Source organism: Perognathus longimembris, chromosome 23 (genome assembly GCF_023159225.1).
Source record: "Perognathus longimembris pacificus isolate PPM17 chromosome 23, ASM2315922v1, whole genome shotgun sequence".
Lineage (NCBI taxonomy): Eukaryota > Metazoa > Chordata > Mammalia > Rodentia > Heteromyidae > Perognathus > Perognathus longimembris.
Genome location: NC_063183.1, coordinates 25,066,193 through 25,092,745, shown reverse-complemented (window position 1 = coordinate 25,092,745; position 26,553 = coordinate 25,066,193). Strand labels below are relative to the sequence as shown.

At 37.1% G+C, this 26,553-nt stretch overlaps 1 protein-coding gene across 1 annotated transcript in view; it reads left to right on the top strand.

Moving 5' to 3' along the window:
- The window catches only part of Unc13c (unc-13 homolog C), a 280,832-nt gene that overhangs the window by 161,724 nt on the left and 92,555 nt on the right, over positions 1–26,553 (top strand). The window contains exons 16-17 of the mRNA XM_048332735.1: positions 9,889–10,022; positions 16,860–16,945. Coding sequence (XP_048188692.1) covers positions 9,889–10,022; positions 16,860–16,945 — 220 coding nt within the window. The remainder of the gene's footprint in view (positions 1–9,888; positions 10,023–16,859; positions 16,946–26,553) is intronic.

Genomic DNA, 26,553 nt, shown 5'->3' with positions numbered 1-26,553 from the left:
AATCCACCAAGTAAAAAGAAACCGTAAAATTCACATTCTATATTGAAGGCAAAGGAGTCCAGTAAGGTTCTTCAACTGTTTGAATTGGTCAAAAAATATAATGAAGAAGATGGGGGCGAGCCCAGTCGGGTGTAACCTTTAAAGGAACACATGAAATTTTTTTAAAATGATGATAAGAAATCAGGCGTTTATGGAAGTTTTAGCTAGAAGGAATTCAGTTGTACCAACAAGCACATATGAAATTTCAGCCAATGCTGGATGCAACCTCCTCAGATTTTCTGAGAAGAGAAATCCACTGAAACAGTGCAGAGGCCTCTGACCCATGGAAAACATGATTATTATTTCAGTAACAATGCATGTTACTTAAAGCTGCTGAAGTTGAGACGATCTGTTATACTATAATGAACAGCAAAAACACTTGGGAACCCCAAAATTCACTCTTTTTTCAATCCCATCACTTTATTTTCTCCATCGAACTATTTTACTCCCTGAGGTCTTTTGTCTTCAGAATGATATATTATTATTTCTATGAGATTTTAGAAGAATTCTTAATTCCTGGAAAAGAGACCCCCCGAGTATCATTCAAACAGCAATAGCTATCTCATATTAGCGGGTATTTCTTTTCAAAGAAATGACAAGTGCATCTTTAGAAACTTAAGGATGGGAGAGAAATTATGTATGTTACTTTCAAGAAAAAATACTTAAAATGACTTTCCTGAAACATCTAGCAATATCTAAGCCAAAGAAGGGAGAAGGTGAAGGAAGTAACAGTATTTTAGTATTACATTAAGGGTAAGAAGATTTGAAAATAATGATGGTTGAAGTATAAGAAAGAATACTATTATGTCTCAAGCTAGCGACAAAAAGAAAAACAACTCAAATATGAGGGACAGGTTTGAGTCTCACTCATGTAGAGTCTGTAAAAAATCACTCTGCCTGATCAATCTTCCTATTTAAGTTCAAGTTTTCTAACAGTTAGGACTTAAAAAGAGGGAGAAAGAGAAGGATTGTAAGGAGTTTGTGTAAGAAATAACTCTAGAAAGGTAAGCTGAATATACAGAGAAAATGAGAAAAGGAAAAGAGGAAAGTGATAAAGGGAAATACAATGAACTGATGACTTCAAGGTTAGGGAAAGAGTTGATTCTCTGAGAATGACTAGAAAGCTACCTACAACATATTCCAGAATTGTCCCAAAGGAGAATGAAGTAGGTTCAACACTGCCCCCTTATAACTGCTGAGTTTTCTTAATCATGGCTGGCATTCTACCACTTGAGCTACCCCTACCGTACAAACATTGTGCTACTTAGTTACAGAGTCCTGAGAGGTTTCTGTCCTGGCTAGTTTGTACTGTGATGCTCTGGGTCTCTTCCTCATGAGTAGTGAGAATTATAAGTGTGAGCCCCCTGCACTAGGCATAATGCTAGTTATTGATTCAGGCCTAGTTCTATTCTGCGGTCATGACTGTCTTGACTTTTAGTTTCATCCTCTAGATTCTTGGCTTTTACTTTATATTGTCCATCTCATTCCATTAACAATGGCTCATGATTACAACTGAGTAGTCTGCTAACCTTTCTAATAGCCATAGTTGTATTTGGTGAGTCAAATATCTCTTCAGTGCATACTGATATAATTCCTTTCCATCCTTATTTAATGTTTTTGTTTCAAATATTTGCAGAATTTTCACTCAAAAAAAGCAACATGCATCCACCTGTCTTTCTGACATAGACCACCATCTCAGATTAAAAGTCAGAGAGCTAGCCAACAATGCACTTAGACATCTTCTAAGCCCTACTAGGTATTCATGAACCTCTCAGAAATCTTCTTTTGGGCCCAAACACCACACAGAGCTTACAGCCACACTAGTAAAGCATTCTTAGCTTTGATGTGCTACCTGGACAGTCTTTCCCTCTGAAGAGAATGGGGAAGAGAAAATAGAATTTTGAAACGTATGAAACTCTGATATCTTTACATTCCCTAGGATTCTACTTGGAAAATAATTATTTTTCTTTTCAGCAAAATATGTGTCTCCCTACAACTGTATCTTACTGTGGATAGCTATTTTAAAAAAGCAGGTGGCCCTTTTAGGATTCTGATAGATCCACATTATATATTCCACTTTCCACATTGTTTGAAGATGATGGCGTTGGCAAGCTTTCTCTCACTAAATAACAGTGTCACCCTTTACGTGGCCTAAAACAACTTTTGAAATGGTACCAAAACCTTCTCTAATTGAACATTTTACCCACAATGTTAGCACCATTTTCTTATCACACAAGACAGATAAAATTTAGCTTTTAATCTCTTTCCACTTAAGAACTCATCATGTCTTTTAATTAGCCTATCCTGTTAGTCTTGAATTTACTCATTGGTCTAAATGCTACCAGGGCTTTGAGTATGTAATACCTCAACTGGAAAAATCAATGCCCACCAAGTGTGAGCTACTGCATTTTTCTTTTATATTCTGTTTGTTTAAAGAGAAAGAAAATGCCATTCGTCCATCCATTAAAATGGTTCAAGAAACCTTCATAAGCATCTTTCTGAGGATAATAGTAAGAATCTTGACAAGTATATCATATACCATCATCTTAATCATGTGAGTTTATTATGGTAACAAGCATTATTAAAACATTAATATCAGGGCTGGGAATATGGCCTAGTGGCAAGAGCGCTTGCCTCCTACACATGAAGATCTCGGTTCGATTCCCCAGCACCACATATATGGAAAACGGCCAGAAGTGGTGCTGTGGCTCAGGTGGCAGAGTGCTAGCCTTGAGCGGGAAGAAGCCAGGGACAGTGCTCAGGCCCTGAGTCCAAGGCCCAGGACTGGCCAAAAAAAAAAAAACATTAATATCACCAATTTAATATGTATAATTTTATGTAACATAAGATATATAATGCATAAAATATTTATGGAATATATTTATATATGTATATATTATATTTGTTATATATTTACATACCCATATGTGTATTTTTATGTATAGCATTTCTATTCATATGTTTATTTATATATAAACATATATATATTGAAAATGCTGATTTTGAGGAGATTATCACTTCACCCAATTTTAATACATATCAATGTAAGCTGAGACCAGAATATAAGCTTCTGCCAGTGTTAAATTTTTTTGTTATTCCATGTCTGTTACATAATTTGTAGCTCCAAAAATCCATGTTGAGGATTGTAATATTTTATACTTAAGTAAAGATTCCTTACCAAACTATAGGCTATTCAAATTCAACGAACCATTTAGAGCTGTTAAAAACCACTTAGAGTATCCAAACACTTTGAAATGCAGTCTTGGCACTTTAGATGTCTAGATATCTCTGATGTATTGAAGCTGGAAAGACTCCACAAAGATTCTTTGAATAATTTTGTTGCACGGAAAGTAAAATATTCTAGTATGTAGAGATTCCCTACTTTTCTAACCAGTTCAATGTATTTTTTGGTTTTGAATAGTCTCATTTTAGACTATTGGTTATTGCTCATTTGTTGCTAGTTAATCCCAAATAGCAGCTGTATATTATTTCAGGATACCAGTAATGTCCTAGTGACTTGATTGTTTAAAAAGTAATATTTTACAAAAGGACAGGACAATAGAATCTACCAATAGTAGACTGGAATATTTACCATATAAATATCCAGTAAGATATACCAACTGGTCTTATGTTGGGGAACTGTTTTTACTGAGCCATAGTTCAGATGCAGAGGTGAAATCAATGCCTTCAGTTATCATGACGATGATAATGACAGATATTGGCATCTAGGAGACATCGTATCCATCTTCTTTCTAACTATTGAAGCTGTTTTACCTGGTTTAACTCAAGCAAGTAAAGAGTAGGTTCTTTCCATGAACACAAGGACTTCATAGGAGCAGTGATGAATATGTAAATCCATATTTCAAGCTAATATTTTTAGGCATTCTGGTTTAGTTGTTCTGCAACCCAGTCTGTAATATCTGTAAACACTCTATGTGAATCAGATTATATAACTCATGCACAAGACTTAGAAAAATACTAGCCAATAGCAGCTTTAAATATCTTCCCAAATTTTACTGTATTTTTTCAGATTCCCTGTAGATGTTGTAATTTCTATTTTACCCAATGCACATTTTGAATAGATTTTTTTAAATACTTACACATTAGATCAGGAAAGCTGGAATATGAACTCTGCCATAGCTATCCCAGAAGGCTAAGATGTCATTGCTTAGCTACAGTAATAGTAAACTAAGATTTATGCACAGGTTAACTAGAATGCTACATGTTTGCCCAAGATACAATCAGTTAGAGAGTTCAGCCACTTGCCCAAGTCTTCCCCATTCATGGAGAAAGCTCCCTGATTCTCCCCATTGTGTCTATGTTTGGTTTCTCCTATGGCCCCAAACAACAGAATTAAATCAAAACAGGAGACACATATACAAGGGCCATGGTAATATGAATAAAAGAACTAATAACTTAGTAGTAATGTTTGTTATAACACAGCAGCAGAGACTAAACAGTGTAACTTAAGAATGTTTGCTAGCCAGGCACTGGTGGCTTCCTGAAGTGGCTTATTATGTCTAGCCAACACTTAATGGATGAAGAAAGCATCTTTGACAGTGACATTAAAGATTAATAGTAGAAACAACCTTTGAAGTAGGTAGATCAAAGGTGATGACGTTGAAAAGTGATCTAAGTAAGATATAAAGTGAACATTGCCAAAGGCAAACAAAGTAAGAAATATGGGAGCACCTCCATGAATATTAGGTTTTAGGTATATAGGGAAACTTCCTGTGGCATCCTTTAGAAAATAATGCTGCTTCCATTGAAAATGACTCTCCTACTTTGCTCTCTTGAGAAACACATTCATTTTCTTACTCATTTGTTGACAAACAAAACATGATTCTCCTTTCTACTAACTTGAGTTATTCTTCAAAAGAAAGCTGACCTTTGAATGAAGCAAGCCCTCTTGAGACCATTAAGTTTTCATGGTCTAGTATTCTGACTTTTCTGACCTCATATGACCTTGAGTGTGTTACTTTAAACTATTCCAGGTTTAGTTTCCTATCTGTAATATACATAAATTGCAAGAGATATCATCTGCATTGACAGTTTTAATCCTTCAGTATGATGAGAAGATATATTTTAAAAGAGACCTCACCGAAACTTTTTGTACAAAAAATAAGGAAGAGAAAATGGTAAAGAAAAGAAGCATAATAAGCTGGGTGCTGGTGGCTAAAACCTATAACCCTCCCTACACAGCAGGCTGAGATAAGAGAATCATGCTTTATGCTTCGTGGTTCCAAGCCAGCCAAGGCAGAAAAGTCCCTGTGAAACTCTTATCTCCAATGCACCACTCAAAAACCATCAAGTGGAACTGTAGCTCAAAGTGGTAGAGCCATAGCCTTGAGCAAAAGAGCTCAGGGGAAGTGCCCAGGCCCTGAGGTCATGCCCCTTGACAAAAAAAAAAAAAAAAAGAAGGAAGGGATAGGGGGAGGGAGGGAAGGAGGGAAGGAGGGAAGGAGAGGGAGGAGGGAGGAAGGAAGGAAGGAAGGAAGGAAGGAAGGAAGGAAGAAAGGAAGGAAGGAAGGAAGGAAGGAAGGAAGGAAGGAAGGAAGGAAGGAAGGAAGGAAGGAAGGAAGGAAGGAAAGAAGGAAGGAAGGAACTGCACTGGGATGGCCCATAAGATCCATAACTTGGTTTTCTGAACGATCTCCTTATCTGTGATAAGTAGCTAAAAGAACATGAGCCTGGTATTATTACTATGTAGTAATTGTCTCTTGTGTTTATAAAACCATATAACTAGATCTTGGAATGGAAACTAAAGGAGAAAGTAAAGATATTTAAGCAGTAGAGATGGAAATTATGTTAATCCTCAGGTCACTTATCTCTGGGGGGATGGAATCTTTAATATTTAGAAGGAAATGAAAACCATACAAATGAGAACCAATACAATACTGGTGCTTGAACTCAGGGCCTGGGCACTGTATCTTAGCTTTTTCACTCAAGGGTGACACTACCACTAGAGCCACAGCTCTACTCCTGGCTTTTTGCTGGTTAATTGGAGATAAAATTCACACAAACTTTCCTTCCTGGGCTAGCTTCAAACTGTGACTTTCATATCTCTGCCTCCTGAGAAGCTAGGATTACTGGTGTGAGCCATTGGTTCCCAGCTCCGTTACATTGTTATTTGTTTCTTGGATAGCAAGGGAATTAGCTGTGATCTCTTGATTTTGGCTGATAGTCAGGGCAGACAGGAACATGTGTTAGGCTCATGGTGAAGAGCAGGGAGTGTAGTAGACTGGAGGCTGTTCACACCAGAAAGCTCGAAGTCAGCTAAATAGAAGTGGAACATCCTCTGTGACTGATGTGGGAAACATGTCTGCCTGGTCCTGAATTGGCAATAACAGCAAAATATGAAGAGCCAGTGCTAAATCCTAACTATTCTGGGAGAATTGCTACAGAAGCTGTGGTTTGGTTTTTAGACTTGACTGCTCAGGAGATTTGAGGGTCAGAATCTTTTTACATGTGGTCTAGCCATTATTGCCTGTAATTTCATTCTTCAAGGCTAACATGTTCTTTTTTGTGTGAGAGGGGACTGAACTTGGAAAGAGTTGAAAAGATGTCTCTGTTGTAGCTTTTGGAGGTATTCCTAGCCAGTAAGAGAAAGGCAGGGGCTGGGGATATAGCCTAGTGGCAAGAGTGCCTGCCTCGGATACACGAGGCCCTAGGTTCGATTCCCCAGCACCACATATACAGAAAACGGCCAGAAGCGGCGCTGTGGCTCAAGTGGCAGAGTGCTAGCCTTGAGCGGGAAGAAGCCAGGGACAGTGCTCAGGCCCTGAGTCCAAGGCCCAGGACTGGCCAAAAAAAAAAAAAAAAAAAAAAAGAGAGAAAGGCAGTCGTATCTGAAATAGAGAAGCAAGAAGGCCAGTTCCACTGCTGTCGAGAATGTCCGAGGGGTTGTCTTGAGATGTGGAAAAGCACTTAGAGAAATTGTCCTCCTCAGTTCTGTCTTGATACAAAATAAGATAGATGTTCTCCTCTTTCCTGCTTAATCAACTGTCCACATTTATCTTCACAAGGCGCTGAGATCCCCAAAGGGTTTGAAACTTTATGTCTACCTCTTAAACCAATTACAGAACTCCTGCTTTTAACACGGGAAATGCTAGTGTTGTGATTTTTCTTCTCTCAGAGGCATGAAGAACCAATCAACTCAGGGCAAGAGGATGTCACAGACACAATTATATTACATAAAAGCTGTGTAATTAATCGTTGCCATGTTTTATCAAGCTTCTTTATAAATGTTGGGCTCATTTCTATCTCATTTCATTTTACTTATACCCATGCTTATCTGATCCTTATTTTTTCACCTTGTTTGTAACAAAATTCGGTGAGCCTTCACAGTGAACCTTGTTGGGAAGACATCTTTTGTCACAGCTTTGCTTTTCTTGGACTAAAATATATCTCCATCGTACTCTCTAGATTCCTTCAAGTTTCTTTCCTCAATAATCTGTTGAAAAAATGACTTTATGTACTATTATAATCACTATAATTTCAACTGATTTGTTAAGTCATATTTTATTGGTGTATTACAACTTCTAATTGATGAGCTCATAATTGCTGGATGGGATATTATTATAAATGTAAATATATGAATTTCAATAAAGGTGAACCTCCTTCTTGTTAATAATCTTATATTTCTATCATCATGTAGGACCTTAATTTTTCTAAACATAAGGCCAAATATTTAGCAAATTTTTAGAATATATTAGTTAAGTGTTACTTAGAAAAAAATTATCAGTTGACTTTAGCTATATAGAGGGGATCTCATTATTACATTTCCCCACGTATTTACAATATATTCCAATTAATTTCACCCCCTCTATCATTCTCCTTTCCTTTCCCTCTAGAAAAAATTAATCCTTAAGAAACTGAGGAAATATCCCTAATTGTATCCTGTATTTTTAAGCATGCAGTATATTAAAATACTGAAAGCCTGATATGTGTTAGTATAATGTTTTATATATAAAATTAATAATTAAGCATCTAGTTTGGCTTATTCAGATGCACTATAGAGAATTTGATGAAAAAAACCTACATCATTAATAATGCTCTGGTGTCATAAATAGAGTGATGGAATTCCAATATGTACTAAATAAGGGACTTTGAATTTAATGCATCCATTAATTCCTCTCTTCCTTTCCCTATCACACTTTGCAGAATGATGATAAGACATATCATTTGTAGTAATTTCCTTCCACTTAATCACACCATGTGAAATATATGAGACAAGTCGTTAGCCATGTACACATCACAGTGATTAATGGTAATATCTTAATAGAGCCCACTGTGGCCATTCAAACTAATTTACAGCCTTCACAACTCACCAGGTTGTCCAGATTTCTAAATACTGTACACAGAGAAAAATATCTATGGAGCTTAATAGAATAAGTCAATAATTACTTTCTTGTGTAAATAATGAAGTCTAACTCACAAAATAAAGATAAATATTGATTTCAAAAATCTTGCTTAAAAGTCATCCCCCTTTTCCTTTCATGAATACATCTTGATCTATGTTAGGAATTGAAGGAGGGCATGTGCCAAGGAGTTTCAAATGATTCTCTGGGATCTGATGCACAGTTCTTGGACCCTTTGGTTGCTTACAATTTGAACCAATTTATGTTAACCACTAATTTAGCTTGACATATTTTAACATCTGTGCATTTTGAACATAGAGTAACTCAATAGCTTCTGGAAGCATCCTAGAAAACAAGTATCCCTAAAGGTAACTAATTGTTGATGTGTAGAGGTCTCTAATAATTAGTGAATGCACTATGGTGCTCTGTGTTAGATCAATAATGGGGTTATGACACATCGAGACACAACTACTTGTCATGATCAACACTGGACGATATACAATAGAACCACTTGGCACAGAGTGGCACTGAGCTGGTCACAGATGAAGAAGTCCTAGCACTTAGCCATGATAATAGATTTGGTCAAACCTGATCTCTATGTACATTTTAATCAGTGTCTTTGGGTTTCCTGAGCCACAAATTGAAGTGTTCAGATATCTGAGATATATAAGATTATAAATGCTTTAGCAAAAATACTCATCAAAGTCCTATGCTTCCCACTTATATAACTAAGTATATATTAATATTTGCATATATACTTATTTACACACTGGAAAGAATTGTATATGTTGTGTACAGGATTTATTCGTAAGACATTCAAGATTATTATTGTACCTTGTTAACCTCAAATTAGGTTCTGATCACCCCAGGCCATGCTCTGCTTTCCAGAGGTAAGAGTTAATTTAGACAGTGTAACAAATTGAAGATTTACAAAATTTCACTTAACCACATCAACTTGTAGGCAGGATGGAGGACTTGCAGGCAGTTCATACAGCAGGTGTGTCATGCAGAATTTTACAATGCTGATTTTTGTAAGCAGACAGCTATTGAGTCCTATACATATATCACCATTGTGACTTGGAGCAAAACATTCATGTATGTAGATTACACACACATGCTTGGACACAAGCATATCTTTATATCTCTGCAATAGAAAAAAAAACAGATAAGGGGGATAATTTCCACAATGATTCCTAAGATTGTGAATTGTAGTATTCAGAAGAAGAAACTTTAATTCCAGGACCAAATAGAGAATGATGAAAGTTAAGCCAAAAGCAAAAGAAGAATTAGAAATTTAAGACTGGCCAGAGTTTGCCCTACGGGATGCCATTCACTGAAGAAAGGAAATCTCCCTTTAGTAGCTTGCTGTCTGCCATTTGAGAGTTCTTACCACAGTTGTTTTTCTCTGATCCTCCTACTTGACAGTGACAAATGACTAAGTCATCCCATATAACCTTTCTCTCTTGCATGTGACCTTCCTCGAGAACAGAATAAGAAACAGGATGTCCCTCGGGAAGATCAGGGACCAACCACCAAGAGCTTGGATTTTTGGCCACAACTGATAACACTGATGGTCAGTATCATTGATGAAGACAAAACTGCCTATACACCTGTCTTGAATCAGTAAGTACACTCTTTTTGGGGAAAAAAAATCTTTGAAAATTCTTTTTAATTTTATTCCACTAAAGTTAAAAAATATGGGAAATGGAGCTGTGGCTCCAAGTGGCAGAGCACTGGCCTTGAGCAAAAAGAGCTCAAGAACAGCACCCAGGCCCTGAGTTCAAGCCCTACAATTTTATGATGATGATGATGATGATGATGATGATGATGATGATGATGATGTTCCAAAATACATGTTTTAAGCACAGGCTATACTAGCAAGGAAAAACTTTTTGCCAAGATAAGCCACAGATAACATTACTTTTCTACTTTTATCAGTAAATATTAGTTCAGTACCATTGAGAATTTTTAGTTTGAACTACATAGAATATGATTATTTGGACATGGAGACAAATATTTACCAAGATCTCATTTTCTATTTAATATGAAAAGTTTCATCTTCTCTCTACTTCCTTCTACATTTCTCCCATTGTTTCAAAAGGAAAAAGTGTACTCTTCTAAACACAAAAAAGATCAAAATGCTTGTGTTAAATATTCTAGACTATTAAAAAGCCACAGTGGGAATCTAGCTTCAGTTTTCTGCATGTGGATAGCCAGTTTTGCAAGCACCATTTGTTGAAGAAACTGTCTTTCTTCCAACCTGTGTTGTTGTCTCCCTTTTCAAATATTAGTTGGCTATATATTTGTGGGTTTATTTCTGGGTCTTCTATTCCATTAGTCCTAGGCCTATTCTTGTGCTAATACCAAGCTGTATTTATGGATATTACTTTATAATAAGACTTAAAGTTTGGTATTGATATTCCAGCACTGTTCTTCCTGTTAAGGATTGCTTTTGCTATTCTGGATCTTTTATTATTCCATATGAATTTTTGGATTGATTTCTCTATTTCTTTGAAGCAAGTTGTTGGGATTTTGATGGGTATTGCATTGAATTTGTATATTGCTCTGGGCAGAATTACCATTCTTGCTATGTTAATTCTTCCCAAACAGGACCATGGATATTTTACCATTTCCTTAGGTCTACTTCAAATGCTTTTTCATAGTTTTAAAGTTTTCACAGTAGAGGTCCTTTACATCTTTGGTTAAGTTAAATCCTCAGTATTTCATTTTTTGAGGCTATTACAAATGTAATGCTTTCATAATTTCAACATCACTCTTCTCGTTGTTGGCATACAGAAAGGCTATTGATTTTTGTGGGTTGATTTTATATCCCGCTACTTTGCCAAAGTTTCAAATCAACTCAAGTAGCTTGGGTGAGGAATCTATAGGGTTCTTTAAATACAGGATCATACCATCCACAAAGAAGGATAGCTTTACTTCTTTCTCTATTTGGATCCCCTTTATAGATTTGGCAAGAAAAAAAAAACCCATATGTTTCAAAAGAGTTTTAAACATTGGATATAATAAAATTAATGTATTTTTGTTTTTTGTTTTGTGCAGTACTCGGGTTTGAACAAGGCTCTTGAGGGCCTTATACTCTTGCCTGGCTTTTGCCACCCAAGGCTCATTCCACCATTTGGACTACACCTCCACTTCTGGATTTTTTATTTTATTTTTTTGTGGCCGGTCCTGGGCCTTGGACTCAGGGCCTGAGCACTGTCCCTGGCTTCTTTTTGCTCAAGGCTAGCACTCTGCCACTTGAGCCACAGTGCCACTTCTGGCCATTTTCTGTATACGTGGTGCTGGGGAATCGAACCTAGGGCTTCATGTAGGGCTTCATGCTTGCCACTAGGCCATATCCCCAGCCCCTCACTTCTGGATTTTTGCTCATTAATTAAAGATAAGAGTTTTACAGACTTTTCTGCCCCAGTGACGTTGAACCACAGTCATCAGATCTCAGCCTCCTATGTAGCTAAGATTACAGGTGTGCACCGCCAGTGCTCAGGTTACAAAGTTAATATACTGTTTAAAAGGGCAAGTCCATTTTTGCAAGCCACCACCTGTAATTTTTGCATCTATGCAATTTATGTATTTAAATAATTTAAAATAAGGTAAATGGATTCAATTATGGCTTCCCTAGAAGAGTCTTTAAAACTACCATTTTCTCCAAATGGCATTGACTATGAAACCTTGGGCAGATTACCTGGTTTCCTTAGTTCTCTGTTTTCTCCTATATAAAATAAAGATTTATTCCTATGTGATTTTCTAAACTCAACTCTACTTTAATGTTGCACCTATTGGAGGTAGAGGCAAAGTACCATATTAGCCTAACTAGGTTAGGATAATTTGCAACACAATTATTCCCAAATGCTAAGAGGAGGAGGTTGCAATTAGATATAAAGCAATAGACAAAAAAGTCTGAAATGTGTTATAACAAAAATGTTAAACATAGAGTATGTAGCCACTGGCACCCTTAGGAGAAAAAAATGAAAGAAATTTATCTTAGAATTCACTGCTTAGAGGAATTTTGCTTTTTAAGCAATCGAGAACCATAAAAATGATCATTTTTCTCTGTGAATGAGGTATAGGGCATGACAAAACACCGTCCAGTCACATTTAATAATTCTATAGGATCTAAATTCATTTCTGATCTCATTTTATATTTATGTCCTCAATTTTAATTTAATGTCCTCTTTCCATCAAATGACCTTATTATAATTCTCTGAACCACTTTAATAATTTTCAGTATGATGAACATATAAATAATAACTAAAGATAAAGCAAAAGTGCTCTTAAGTATGGAAAGTGGTTAGCATTAATGATGAAATGCAGAACATACTAACAGGACTTTGTTTTTAATTTCAGAACACAGAAAATTGAGCATGTTTTCAGTTCTAACTGTGAGAATCAAATTTCAGTACACAGCCATTGCTTATTCATTTGTAATAATGAGTCCAGTTTCTTTTTCAGACTTACTTTGCATATCAAAATGATGCCTCACACTTAATGGATTCTAATTTTATATGTTGCAACTAATGAATTGGAAGGATCAAATTTGACAGTGGTGGATTACGTTTCCCTTATTTCACTAAGCGATTTGCAAGATAATAAATAGGATTATTAAACTGTTGTGTCTCATAAGATTTGACATTTTAAAACATTTATGCTTTGTATTAATTGTTGCAAATTAAAAATAGGAGGGGCTGGGGATATGGCCTAATGGCAACAGTGCCTGCCTCGTATACATGAGGCCCTGGGTTCGGTTCCCCGGGTTCGATTCCCCAGCACCACATATACAGAAAATGGCCAGAAGTGGCGCTGTGGCTCAAGTGGCAGAGTGCTAGCCTTGAGCAAAAGGAAGCCAGGGACAGTGCTCAGGCCCTGAGTCCAAGCCCCAGGACTGGCCAAAAAAAAAAATAGGAGACAGTCTCACAATGGTAGAATAGACCAGTTCTTTCATTAAACCTTGTGCTTCTGTCTGTCTGTCTACCTATCATCAGTCAATCAATCAATCATTTATTGGCAGTGAGGGTCTCTGACAGGCCAACTTCAGATGCTTTTGACAGTATTGGGGTTTGAACTCAAAGACTTTGAGCTTGCTAGGCTGGCTCTCAATCATGCCTCCAGCCCTTAACCTCAAACTCTGATCCCTCTGCCTCAGCCTACCCAATGTTAGAGTAATAGGTAAGTGCCACCACACACAGCAGAGAGAGGCTTTGCACCCAATAATTTCAGATTAGAAGGAATATAATTTCAAATTATAGAAGGAATGTTTAAATACATATATATTTAAGTTTAAATACCAATTTAAGTATCCATTTAAATGCATATATACTGAAATCAATATATTTGTGCACACATAATATATATAAATGGAAGATGAGCAACTACTATGTCATTTATGGATATTTGTTTTGACTTTTGAGCATATGTAGTAATTTCTAGGAGGTGAGGTTGTGGAAATAGTTCTGAACTTAAAAGCTCTTTCAGTCCTGTGTCTATCACAGTTTGGAATTTATTTCTAATTAGCACATGAATGGTTAGTGTGTCTGTTGGGATTTCTGGAGTGTGAAATCAGTATGCTCCTCTGAGTACATAAAACTTTTCCTTTGCAATCAAGTTTATTGCTGTTAACATCTATTAGGGGGGGCAGGGAGATGGTGTCTGGAGACTAGCAAACCAGCAAATACAAACATAAACTTCCATTCACCTCTGGGTTATTTTCACACTAGAAATCAGTAGAATCTGAATAATATTTTATGTCCTATTTGTAGTTGGAATTGCAGTATCACCAGCAGCACCCATCGACTGAGTGCTCACTATGTGCTAATGACTGTGTAATATATTTATGTGTAAAACACTATTGCATCCTTGCCACAGCCCTAGAGAAACTCCCAAGTTACACAATTATCATCATCCCCATTTGACAGAAGAGGTAATTGAGTTCTAAAGACATGACTAATTGTTCTACTGAGTCAATTAGTTCAGTAGTAGAGTGGAAATCCAATCTCCATCTTTTGGCTTGCACAGAGGTTTAGCCACAGGATGTTACTGCTGTGGAAATTGGTGTCAAATTGTGGAAAGTAAGCCCCCTAGTAAATAGGTAGATGATACATACTTTGTAGCTGGCCCGTTCTAAGAAATGCCAAAAAGTTCCAGTGAGGAGTATGTTGAAAGAAAACAGCCCTGATTTGAAATCATGTCTGGATACTTAGATTAGACATATAAAATCTGGTGCCTAAGTGATACCACATATTTTTTAAGTCTATGATAGCAATTTGAGCACAGTGCAAAAACCCACAAGGATGGGCATGTGATAATGTTGTTGGTTGTTCAGAGCTAGAAAATTAGGATCTAACAATAGTTACTTAGCACTCCCAGAAACCAACTCATGGAGAAAATGGAGGGGCTTGTCTCTGAAGCACTTATTATTTTCTTTGTTTATCTGTTGTATTTTATCCATATTAGAGAGTTCTTTTTCTCACAAAGGTAGGAAGGATTATTTGGGGGAACAGTTAGTTACACAAATGTACTAGATGACAGTCTGATTTCTGGAATTCCTTAATCCATGTGGACAGGAAATAGACATGATTATATAATCATTTTTCATAGTAAAGAAACAATAGATTAAAAAAGTACAGAGGAGGGAAAAATAGATTCCCAAAGAACTTAACTTTTAAGTTGGAGGACTTAAAAAGGGTCCTACAACAGAAGATAAGTTGACAAGAGAAAAACATGGAAACTAATGCACAGTATGTGACACGGGAGCATTCATAAGGAAATAAAGACCCAAAGAGGTGATTAAACCTGGGTGGCTTTGTGCCAGATTTGATAAGAGTCACCAGCCATGGAGAAATGTAGGCGAACAACTGAAAGGTGTGTCTTTGTGTGTGATGAGCTGGAAAATAGTACAGTCTGTCCTCTCATATTCCCCTTGGTGTCCCTGTGTCCCCAGAGAATCAGATGTTACTTCTCTTGGTATAGCTATAGTGCCTCTTACCTCTCCCATGAGGGTCTTTATGACCTGCATCAAGGGAAAATTTGAAAGTCTCTCCTCTAGTGTCATTACTCAAAATTCCATTTGTTTAAATATTTACAGTCTCTAGTCACCATGTTTTTGAATAGCTCATCTTGAGCTCTGTCAAAAGAAATGTTTTTTGAGTGCTAGAAAAAAAAAATGGCTTAGGAGAAAAAACTGCTTACAGTCTTCATTAGTTCCACACTCTAAATCAGATGCCAATAAAATAATATGAGACAAGTTAAATCTTGCATCAAAAGTAAAATCATGGATTTAAACAACACAGCAAATTAACTCTTAATCGTCACTGAGCCATGATCCTGTTTATAATCTTACATTCCTCTTTGTCCTTATACTTCACATCTATTTAATCACTGCTAATTCTTTCCCTCTCTCCTTTTCTCTCTCATCTCCTCTCTTCTCCTTCCTCTCTCGCTACTTTTCTCTCTTTCTCTCTCTCTTTCCTCTCTGTCTCCTATACCTGGATGGCATCAGATTTTAGAGAGAGGTATTTTGATGGGAGAAAAGTAGGTATGATTACACTGAAACTGAAGAAGAGAGAAAAGAGGAAGGGGAAAATGATCAAATATATGGAACATCAGACATATCAAGAAATCATAAGTCATCTGGGTGACTGGATGGACAAGCTAAGTGTTGTGGAATGAGAATGGACAAAATGAATTTTGGAGTTAGATGGTCAGCAGCTTGGATCAGGATAGGATATTCAGACTGAAGAGGAAATAAAATTTAATGCTGGAAATGAATTCAACTATATTTACTTTTAATTTTTGACTGTAAGATTTCTGAATGTAAACTATTGGTAAATATAAAGCTTAAACATTCAAGTTCTAAAATATTGGTTGAAATTATTAAGCAAACGGCTGGATGGCTATCAGTAAGGGATTGATGAAAGCCACTTTTTGTGGCTACAGTAGTGCTAGCATGTACACTTACCTTTTTTAAAAAAAATTGATTTCATATTGAGGTAGTACTTGATATCCCGTAATGCGCACAATAAATATGAATTCTGTATTGGTGCATGTGTGGTGGGATTTCTTTGTTATGTGCTATCTACTATTTTGGTTCATCTGACCTACCCTAAACATTGAGATATAGGAAAATGGAGTATTGGCAAAACTAAAATAGGCTCAGCATCATCAGAAGACACCCATGAGGATTCCTGGTCACCATTACTTTGTCATTGGTACAATGAAATCTATTTTGCCACTACCCTTGGCTGTTTTCAGGACCACATTCTTACACATAGCATTCTTCCTGTTTTATGAAAATCTATAAACCAAACTTATAAATAAAATAATATAGGTGTTACATAATAACGATTATGGGGTGTGGGTGTGCAGTGTGTGTGAAGTGGAGAGTGAAATATTTTTCTCAGCCATATTCCGCTTTTCGATACACTAATAATTTATGTTTGTTTTTAGGTTTCCTCAAGAACTAAACATGGGGAAAATAAGTGCTGAAATTATGTGGACCCTTTTTGCTCTAGATATGAAATATGCTTTAGAAGGTAAGTGGACATATCCTTTCTTCTTAGAAAAATGCTTTACTTCTATTTTGATTTTATATTGTTGGCTTTAAATGTAAGTAATGGACACATTAAAACATGGATTATTGTGGTTAGCTTTGTCCTAAAATGTATTTCCAAATGGTAGCAGATAAGCTCTTTAAGTACTTAAGTCCCAGAGTTCCTATGTGTTTTAATTAGGAGGCCTTAGTCACAGGTATACACACACACATACACATACACACACACACACACACACACACACACACACACACACACCTTGGTCAGGTCCATTTCACTTGTAGACTGATGCAGGTGTAGGGAATCTTTATGGAAGTTTACTTTACCAAGGCAGAATACAAGGAGAGGAAATCCCGGACCTAGAAATAATATCCATGGAGAGGAAGTTAAGATATGTCCAAAGCTTACACCAAGGCTCTTCCACCAGAAATTCCACTCAGAAAGTCTAGCTCTAACCATGAGAAGAACAGAAATAAATAATTCTTTAAACAATCTTTAATCACCCTCTGCTATGTCTTGAGCCAGAGATATGACTATAAGCCAGGCTCTTCTGCTTGAACTCATAGCCTAATCAAAAAAAAAAAAAATGCTTCGCACTTTTTCAGCAACTCTCTATTGAGCCCTAGGGAGCTCATGTTGGAGCTGTGGCCTGCTTCCTACTTCCCTTTGCACAGTCTGCCTGTGTCTCCTGTTCTGAACTGTCTTACCTCATCTTTCATAATTCTCAAGGTGTTCCCTGTCTTTCTATCCTGGGAGTATGCTTTTTGTTACCCTGACTCTAGTCATTCATCGAATCACATGGAAAAACAAAACAAAACAAAAAACAGGTAATCTGCCATCTTACCCTGATATCTAATTCTTGCATTTCATTGTCCTCACCTTTAAAGTGAAAGGTGCACATTGGGCCAAAGGTCTGAGTGACAGAGCGAGTGGCTCACAACCACATCCCTGGTGTGACTTCAACGGGGACCACGGTGAGAAAGCATTGACTGCCAGCCCACATTTGTCTGGCCAGTGTCCTCTTTGCCTACACAGAAGCTACCTCAGTATTTTGTTTTCTATTATCTTCAGTTAAAATAAGTGGTGATTTTAAACAATTACGTATAATGTGTATGTGAAGAAATATAAAGCTGAGAATTTTTAAATGGTTGAAACAATGAAAATGCAACCATCAAAACATCAAACTTTGACTAGATGTGTATTGGTTACATAATTATGTACTCATTGCAAACACTAACTCAAAATGCTGATATTCACAAAAGGCCTGGGAGTCAGTGATAGAGCATTTGCCTAGAAAGTTCAGGGACCTGAGTTCAAACTCTAATATCATTAACAAAAATGTTGATATGGTATTAACGAAAAGTAGATAAAGATGAAGGGGTTAATTAATATTTTGTGTTTTTTCTTATCCTGCTTCTAAATAAACTGTTTCAACTTACTTGGCTTTTAAAAATAGATTTATTGAGAATATAATTTATTTAACATATAATACACCTGTTTGAATTATATAATACAATAATTGTTCTTGCCCACATTTTTCAGGGAGTCATAGTTGATATGAGAAGCCCTTTTTTTGCTCCAGGATTATATTTGTTATCCTTGTAATCCCCAAACCTTATATAAACTCCTTCTGCCTTTTTTTTTATTTGATTCAAATTGTAAATCCTACAACCTTATACAAAGAACCTTGAAGATAAGATCAGAATACTTAAACATGCTTCACCTGATCGTGGGTGACACTGCAAACTCTGAGGCAATAAAAACAAGATTTGAGCATCTAAGAAACACGGTACAAAATGCTTAATCACTTACGATCAGTATAGTGTTTTGCAGTTAATGCATAACATCTCCAAACATCAGTTTTCTAGCCTCCAAAATGATGAGAATAGTTTCCAGGTGGGTAAGAGAATCAAATTTTACATTAGCATACTTTGTAAACTCCAAAATACTATATTAATAATGTTCTATATTATAGAAAATGTTATACATTATATTATAGAATATATAGTATAATTATGTGATATTTGGTTTACATAACAGTATATGCTGTTTATTATATAGTTTCATATATTTCATAATATGTAGTATATATTATACAGTATACATCATATTAATATACTAAAGTTATCACATGCTGGGCTTTGCTCTACCCACCCCATCTACGTGGGAGGGGGTCCTGGGCTTGTCTGCCTCTTCGGTGTGGGATCCTTCCTTGCTCTCTCACATCCCCCTGGCCAATAGGGATTAGTCGCAGAAGCGGGGACCCAAGGTAGCCTCCCATCGTGTGTGGTTGGGGAGACCCCATGCCTGCCAGCCCAAGGAAGACACGGGTGCGTGGGATTCCCGGAGAAAGCCTCTGGGGCGTTCTGGTTTATTCAAATGAGGAGCCAACAGATATACTCCCAAAGGTGGGCACAGGAGAGGGGCCACTGGTTGGCCACAAGGGCTGCCCCTCAAGTGATGTCATGGGACTTCCTCTAGACAAGTGCTCGCTTCCAGGGGCAGGCGCTTCTCTTCCTGTTAAAGGCGGAAGGAGAGGGGACGGGCTAAAGCCAGCTGTGGCCTCTTAAAGGCACAGCTGTCCCCAACAATCACACAAGTGGAGAAAGAAATGTCAGTGTCCCAAATGTTCTACAGGAATCATTTAAGGTTTTACCTCCTAGCAGAAAGTTTACAAACACCGGAGAATCTACTCACTCTCTTTTCTGTTTTCCTTTTGCCATTTCAGTGAATAGTTGATTTCCAGAAACGTATCTTTAAAAAAAAAAATTAGTATTAACTATGATCATTAGAGGAAAAAAAATAAGGATTAAGAGTATCTCAGCAATTGGAAGGCATATACTGAGAAACATTCCTCTGGCACTCTTTTGCACATTGGTAGTAATGCTCCTACTGTGCCTATTTGCCTTATAAAACGTTGTTAAAATTAATTGAGTGTGGAGTAGTGCTTCAAGCTACTGACCTAGAAAGACTCTGTGCTGTTATTATATAATTTGGGCTGCATAATTCGTCTTGTCATTAAAAGCATCTGAGCCTGACTTCTGAGCAGACTCTGATGCAGTTGGGTCAACAGAGCAGAGCTGGCTACAATTTTTGCACGGGTAACTTTAGGATACAGCTTTCTGCTTTACCTCATGAACTCATCCACTATGACAAAGAGAATAAGTTTTAAAAAAGCAAAAACACAACCACTTTTCCAAACTTGGCTTCATCTATATGAGCCAACTTATTTTGTTTTTATATTGGGCATTCATCTTTTTAAACATTTAATAAACTGTCATTCATTTGATCGCTGTGAAGATAGAAGTTGCTAGATCATATTTGCTTTGTTTAGTCCTGATAAATAAATTCAAATTTGTTGTGTTTCTTTGATTTAAGCCAACATTTCACTCAGGCTCTGCAACTCTTTTACTCACTTATTAGCCATGATTTTTGGTCATTCATTAACTGTATCAACTCTCAGTTTCCACATTTTCAAACCAATGGCAAAAAGTCTTGCCTCAGTAAAGAGAAAAAGGAATGAGGCTCTTAAAATTAGAGTTAAAAAGGAACAACTGGTACATAGGTATGTTCACCATGTAAGAACAAAAGGAGAAAGAAAAAAATGAAAGAAGTTAAAGATACAAATTTATATGCAATGATTTTCAAAGAATTTTACATAATGAAAAGAGAAATATTTTCCTAATAAATGAAAGTAGGAAAAGAATAGACTAAGTCAAGAAGTACTAAGGCTAAGGGTAGCATGAAAGTCAATGAGAGAAACATGAAGTGGAAGACACGGCCAACTAGTCATAATTGAAGAAGTAAATATCTCTTATAAAATAATATAAAACTTGCAGCTGGGAGTCAGAGGCTCACACCTATACTTGCTAGTCTGGAGGCTGAGATCTGAGGACTGTGGTTCAGAGCTTACTCAGACAGGAAAGTCCATGATACTCTTAATCTCCAATTAACCACCAGAAAACAGGCTGAAAGTCAAGTTGGGCAAAGCGCCAGCTTTGAGCACAAAAGCTCAGGAATAGCACCCAGACCCTCATTTCAAGCCCCAGGGCTGGTAAGTAAGGGGAAAAAAAGATGATTGATTGATGAATTGATTTATAGATAGATGGATAACTTTGTTTTGTTTCATCTCTTATTATAAACATAAAATACTATATAGAAATACATACTACAAGTCATCACTACTTTTTTGGTTTTGCTTTTGAGTCAAATCTCAACTAATCAGATACATTTCCCCTCATACCTTTCTTTAGGGCCTTAAGATTTTTAATAGAAGAAAACTCAGTGCATTTGCAACCACTTCATCGATTGTTGTTGTTGTTGTTATTGTTGATGTTTCTTTGTGGGTCCTGGAGCTTGAACTCAGGGCTGGGTGCTGTCCCTGAGCATTTGTGCTTATGGCTAACACTCTACCACTTGAACCATAGCAGCACTTCAGCTTTTTCTGTGGCTAATTAAAGAGTCTCATGGACTTTCCTGCCCAGGCTGGCTTTGAACCATGGTCCTCAGATCTCAGCCTCCTGAACAGCTAGGATTACAGAAGTGAGCCCTCTGGCCCCTGGCTCACTATAGGTCCTTTGTATCATACTTCTGCCTAAGTCAAGTATTATACAGATAATTAACTTTTCCAGACTTTATCAAAGTGGATTTAATTGGAGATTTAAGTAAAATTTTGCACAATGATGTATTCCATTACTCAACTCTTCATCATGCTTTATATAACATGTTGTATTGCTTTTTAGTAGGATTATGGTCTTAACAGTGAGATGATGAAATTATGAGTTCTTCAGGGGATCTGACTCTAGTGACCATGTTTCAGTCCTTAATTCTGAACTAGTATATGTGATCATTGCTTAGTAAATGATGGTTGAATAAGAATCTAAAGTGGGCTAAAACTGTCTATATGGGTATATGTGTCTGGGTAAATTATGTAATTCAGAGTGACTTTCATTCAGATTAGAACCAAGGATTTCTCACTGCCTCTAATCTAAATGGAAGTTTCTATACGTTTTCCAGTTAATTCTATGCCCAAATGCATTGTTTATGAGTTAATGATCCCTGTTGATAATTGAGTAATGGCACAGTAGGGCTTCAGCATCCGGAGCACCTTTCATAGGTAAGCAATTTAATCCTTAGCCAAAGGCTTTCTAATGTCAAGCAATCTATTTTACATTAGCAGGTGTACCACCTGGAGCATATGGTGAAACTCTCCTTTTATGAGATAGAGTCAATTTTAACTGTCAAACAGATTTCACAGGCTGGCTAATCAAATTTAGCTGTCAAGCTCCACAATCCAAAAATCGAATAGCATTCCATTAAATCCCCTGTGTCATTTAGTGGGAAAATAGGGATCCAGGAGGGTAGATCTGATGAGAACATGGGGAGATAAATGAGTTTCAGGTCCACCTTCCTTTGCTTGCCCTGATTTGTTCTTCTGCACTCTACTTACTCTCTCCTTCATCTCCATCTTCATTTCCACACTTACGTGTTTGGGATATCTGGGTTATTGTGGCTCCCAAAAGACCTGAAATCAAAATAAGGATGGAAAACAGGCACTACCGGTGGCTCACACCTGTAATGCTAGCTACTCAGGAGACTGAGACCTAAGGATACTGGTTTGAAGCCAGCCAGGGCAGAGAAACGTCCATGAGACTCTCATCTCCAATAAATTACTCAGAAAAAAAGCCAAAAGTGGGGCTGTGGCTCAAATGGTAGAGTTCTAGCCTTGAGCACAAAGAGGCTCTGGGACAGTGCCCACACCTTGAATTCAAGCCCCAGGACTGGCAAATAAATAGATAAATAAGGAAAAATATTAACAATTAAGACCTGGGAAGGATAGAAATGGCAAAGACAGAAGGAAAAAATGCCTGTGAACACAGGTGAACTACAAGTAGCCATGTGGGAATTGTTACGGGGTTCAAGGGAAGCAATTCCATGTCCCTCCAAGAGACCACCACTCAGAGACAGTCTCAAGCAAAAAGATAGATTTCTTGGGGAAGCAAAAAGTGAACTGACTTGCCAGGGACACAGCATAGACTTAGGAGTTGACACTGTGACCCCCAAAAAGTCCTCGAACTGGGGTTTATCAAGATAAAAGCATAGCACCGATGTAGGGGCTTGATTCAGAGGTTAAAGCAACCAACAAACAAGTTAAGCAAGCCATTTACAGAAGCAGAATTTTGGGGTCAGATCGACCTAATATGTAACTTCATTTGAATGGTTGTTACCATGTTTCCCTAATCAAGATGGAGTTAGCTCTACTGCTCTCAACATTTCCTACCATGTTTCCCTAGTCAAGATGGAGTCAGCTCTACTTCCTACAACAGGAATAAGCCAGCAAGTCAATGAAATGGAAACTAGAATTAAAGCTTATGACCCTCTGCTTTCCCCATCCTTAATGGTTTTTTTTCCCAGAAATTCCAGAGATTCTTGCTTCCTTCTACTGCCCTGGAAAGGTGGGGTTCATTTTTCCCTTACCCATTAAAAAATTAAAAGGCAGCTAAATGCGTGAAGGAGACAGAGGAAGCTCATTTGAGACTGAAAAGAAAGCAGACCAAGGAAAGTAGGAAGAGGCTCCCAAAGGAGAGGCTCCATAGAGGAATCCAAAGAAATCCCCCCATATCTCCTCCCTTGGGCTTAGATTGCTTGATGGCTTGTGCATGAGTCATGTTAGCTCTTTGCAGTACTTGATATGGGCACCCAGGGCATTATGGGAAAAAGAAGCATTTGAGCCGAAGCCCAAGGCACTGTGGGAATAAAAAGCTCCATGTTGGGCCATGTGCTACCCCCCACTGTGTTATCCCTGTCTACCTAACATGTCTGCAACCCTTTATGATTACCTACTTAACAGTTCCTCCACTTTGATATTCACCTTGAAGGAAAAATATCGATGTTAACTCAAAGGACCTCAACTAGAAAGCAAGGGCCTTTAAACACACATTTCCGTTTTATTCCCTGGCAGTTTTTTTCCTCCCTCCTGCCTCACCAGCCTCTTGTAATTAAGTTGAAACTATATGCTTTCTAATTCTAGAGTAGACGGAGAGGATAAACCCTACGTGTGATTAATCTAGAAAAACGCCAATTAGAGTATTTGACTCGAAAACAACAGCAAAGAAAACTAGACAGCCAGAAGTGCCATTACTCATGGTAACCTTTACCTAGCTACCAGTGCACCTTGTTGTCTAGTTTGGTAGAAGGTAATTAAAATGTTTTGACCCAAGTAGTACCCCATATTCATTTGATAAACATCAGAATAAGTGCAGAATCAATGCACTCAACCTACTTTCTCTAGGTCCAACTGAAAAACAATTGAACAGCCAAAAACTGGGCTAAGCTAACGTCTTAGACCATGAATGTTACCTGCAGTATAGGTGAATCTACTTATTGAATGTTTGCCTTATGTGCTCTGAAATGAAGTTCAGTGGCTTAAAAAAAAAAAAAACTTCCAAGTGCTAGTGGCTCACACCTATAATTCTAGCTACTCAGGAAACTGAGATCTAAGGATCATGATTTGTAGCCAATCCCTAGCAGAAAATTCCCCCATGAGACTCTTACCTCCAATTAACCACTCAAAACCTGAGTGTCACCATAGTTCAAGTGGTAGATTGCTAGCCTTGAGCACAAAGAGGCTCAGGGATAGCACCTAGGCCCTGAGTTCAAGCTCTACAACCAAGAAAAAAAGAAGAAAAACTCACACATTATACTGTAGCAAATATTTAGCCAAACTCTAATATATGATTGCCATATTTGAGAAGTAGAGGTCTTAAATTCAATATTTATATTTTTAAAACAAGGAAAAATAAACTCTGGCTCCCTATTTCTTTCTCCCCTTCTCTCTCTCTGCTCTCTCCTCTCTCTCCTCTCTCCTCTCTCCTCTCTTTCTCCTCTCTCCTCTCTCCTCTCTTTCTCCTCTCCTCTCTCCTCTCTCTCCTCTCTCTCTCCTCTCTCTCTATCCTTCTCCTCCTCCTCCTTCATACCAGGACAAGGCTTTAATTTAGGGCCTGGACAGTATTCTACATTTATGCTCAAGGCTGGTGCTCTGCTACCACCTTCGGCTTTTTGCTTGTTAAATTAAGTATTTTACAGACTTTTCTACCCAGGCTAGCTTTGAAATGTGATCCTCAGATGTCAGCTTCTTGAGAAGCTAGGATTCCAGGTTCTTCTCATTTGAAGTCATGATTTATCAAGTATTATTCCACTGAACTTGGAGTAATAAAGTATGATTATATTTAGTCTTTCATTTTTCACCTTATTTTTTGTTTTAAGCATCTTTGTTAATGCTTTAAACCAAACCAAGCTGGTCTCACTTACCAAACATTTTAGATGAGTTATGCTAAAGTGTAAATAAATATTAAAAATTTCTGTTATTATGAATCTTTGTCTGCTTTAAATATTGAATACTATGTTTCATCTGAGTTTAAACTTTTTTTGAAAATGTACTAAGTGCTGCTATTCACGAAGCTATTAAGTTTCCCAGTGTTTTATGAAGTAAATCAGTATTAAGCTTTTTTACTAGCATTTAAGATATACAGAGGTTAAGTAACTTGTCAAACTATATTTCCTCTGCTGTTGCTTTTAGAAGAGTCGTTTCAATGTGCACCAACTGAATAAAACCATTTGCATGAGTATTTAAATCACATTTTCTCTCTGCTACATGGAAGAGGGAATCCATGATTTTAATCACTACCCTAACTCCTAGCTCAGGAATTTCAAGAAGTAAGATGAGCCTACGGGGTATTGGAGGTCTTTCATTTGTCTATTCCACCGAGAGGTTCTGCCATTTGGTAACCGTATTCAAATAGCTAGTGCAACTGTGGGAATCATTGTTATGTGAATTGGAATAGATCTTGCCTACTTAGTGATATAAGTCTTCCCATGGGAACTTTCAGATATTGTAACCATGTTACAGATTCTCCTCAGAAAAACCTGGACAGAAGATAATATCCAAAGGAGTGTCATTAACATTGAATGGCTCCTGTTGCCCTTGAGAGAGAAGTTAATTTATTAAGTCACTACTCAGGGAGAAAAATTGCTATCAGAGTACTGGATTGGGGGTTAATAGTTGGTTTTGTTAAATAACATACTCAAGAAAAACAACACATAAAACCAATCCTGTGCAGAATTTTGACACAATCAAATTTCCTGGAATAATTGAAAAAATTAAGTCTTAGATATTCTTGACTACTGGTCCCTTCCATTAGAGAAGCACTACTCTTTTGCCAATTTTACTTCTTTAATCACAAGATTTTTTTTCTGCCTGAAGTTCCAACATGTTTCATCTGTTTTTGTCAGAATTCTCAACTTCTTTTGTATTGGCTGAATATTTAGACTCTAATACAGTGTTTCAAATGCAGTATTATATCTTTTTAGTGCATGATGGTGTGTATGTGTGTATATATGTGTTCTACAAAACAGATTTCTTACTAAGATCTGTGTTGCAATCTATGTCATAAGAGTTGATGGCAATGCAGCTGAGGCAGACATTTTGAAGGCTGCTGATGTCATCTACTATGAATTATGTTCTTTGGTTTAGTGGCATTTTCTAGAGTTCAGGATATCCTGTAGTTATGGCAACTATATCTTTTAAACAC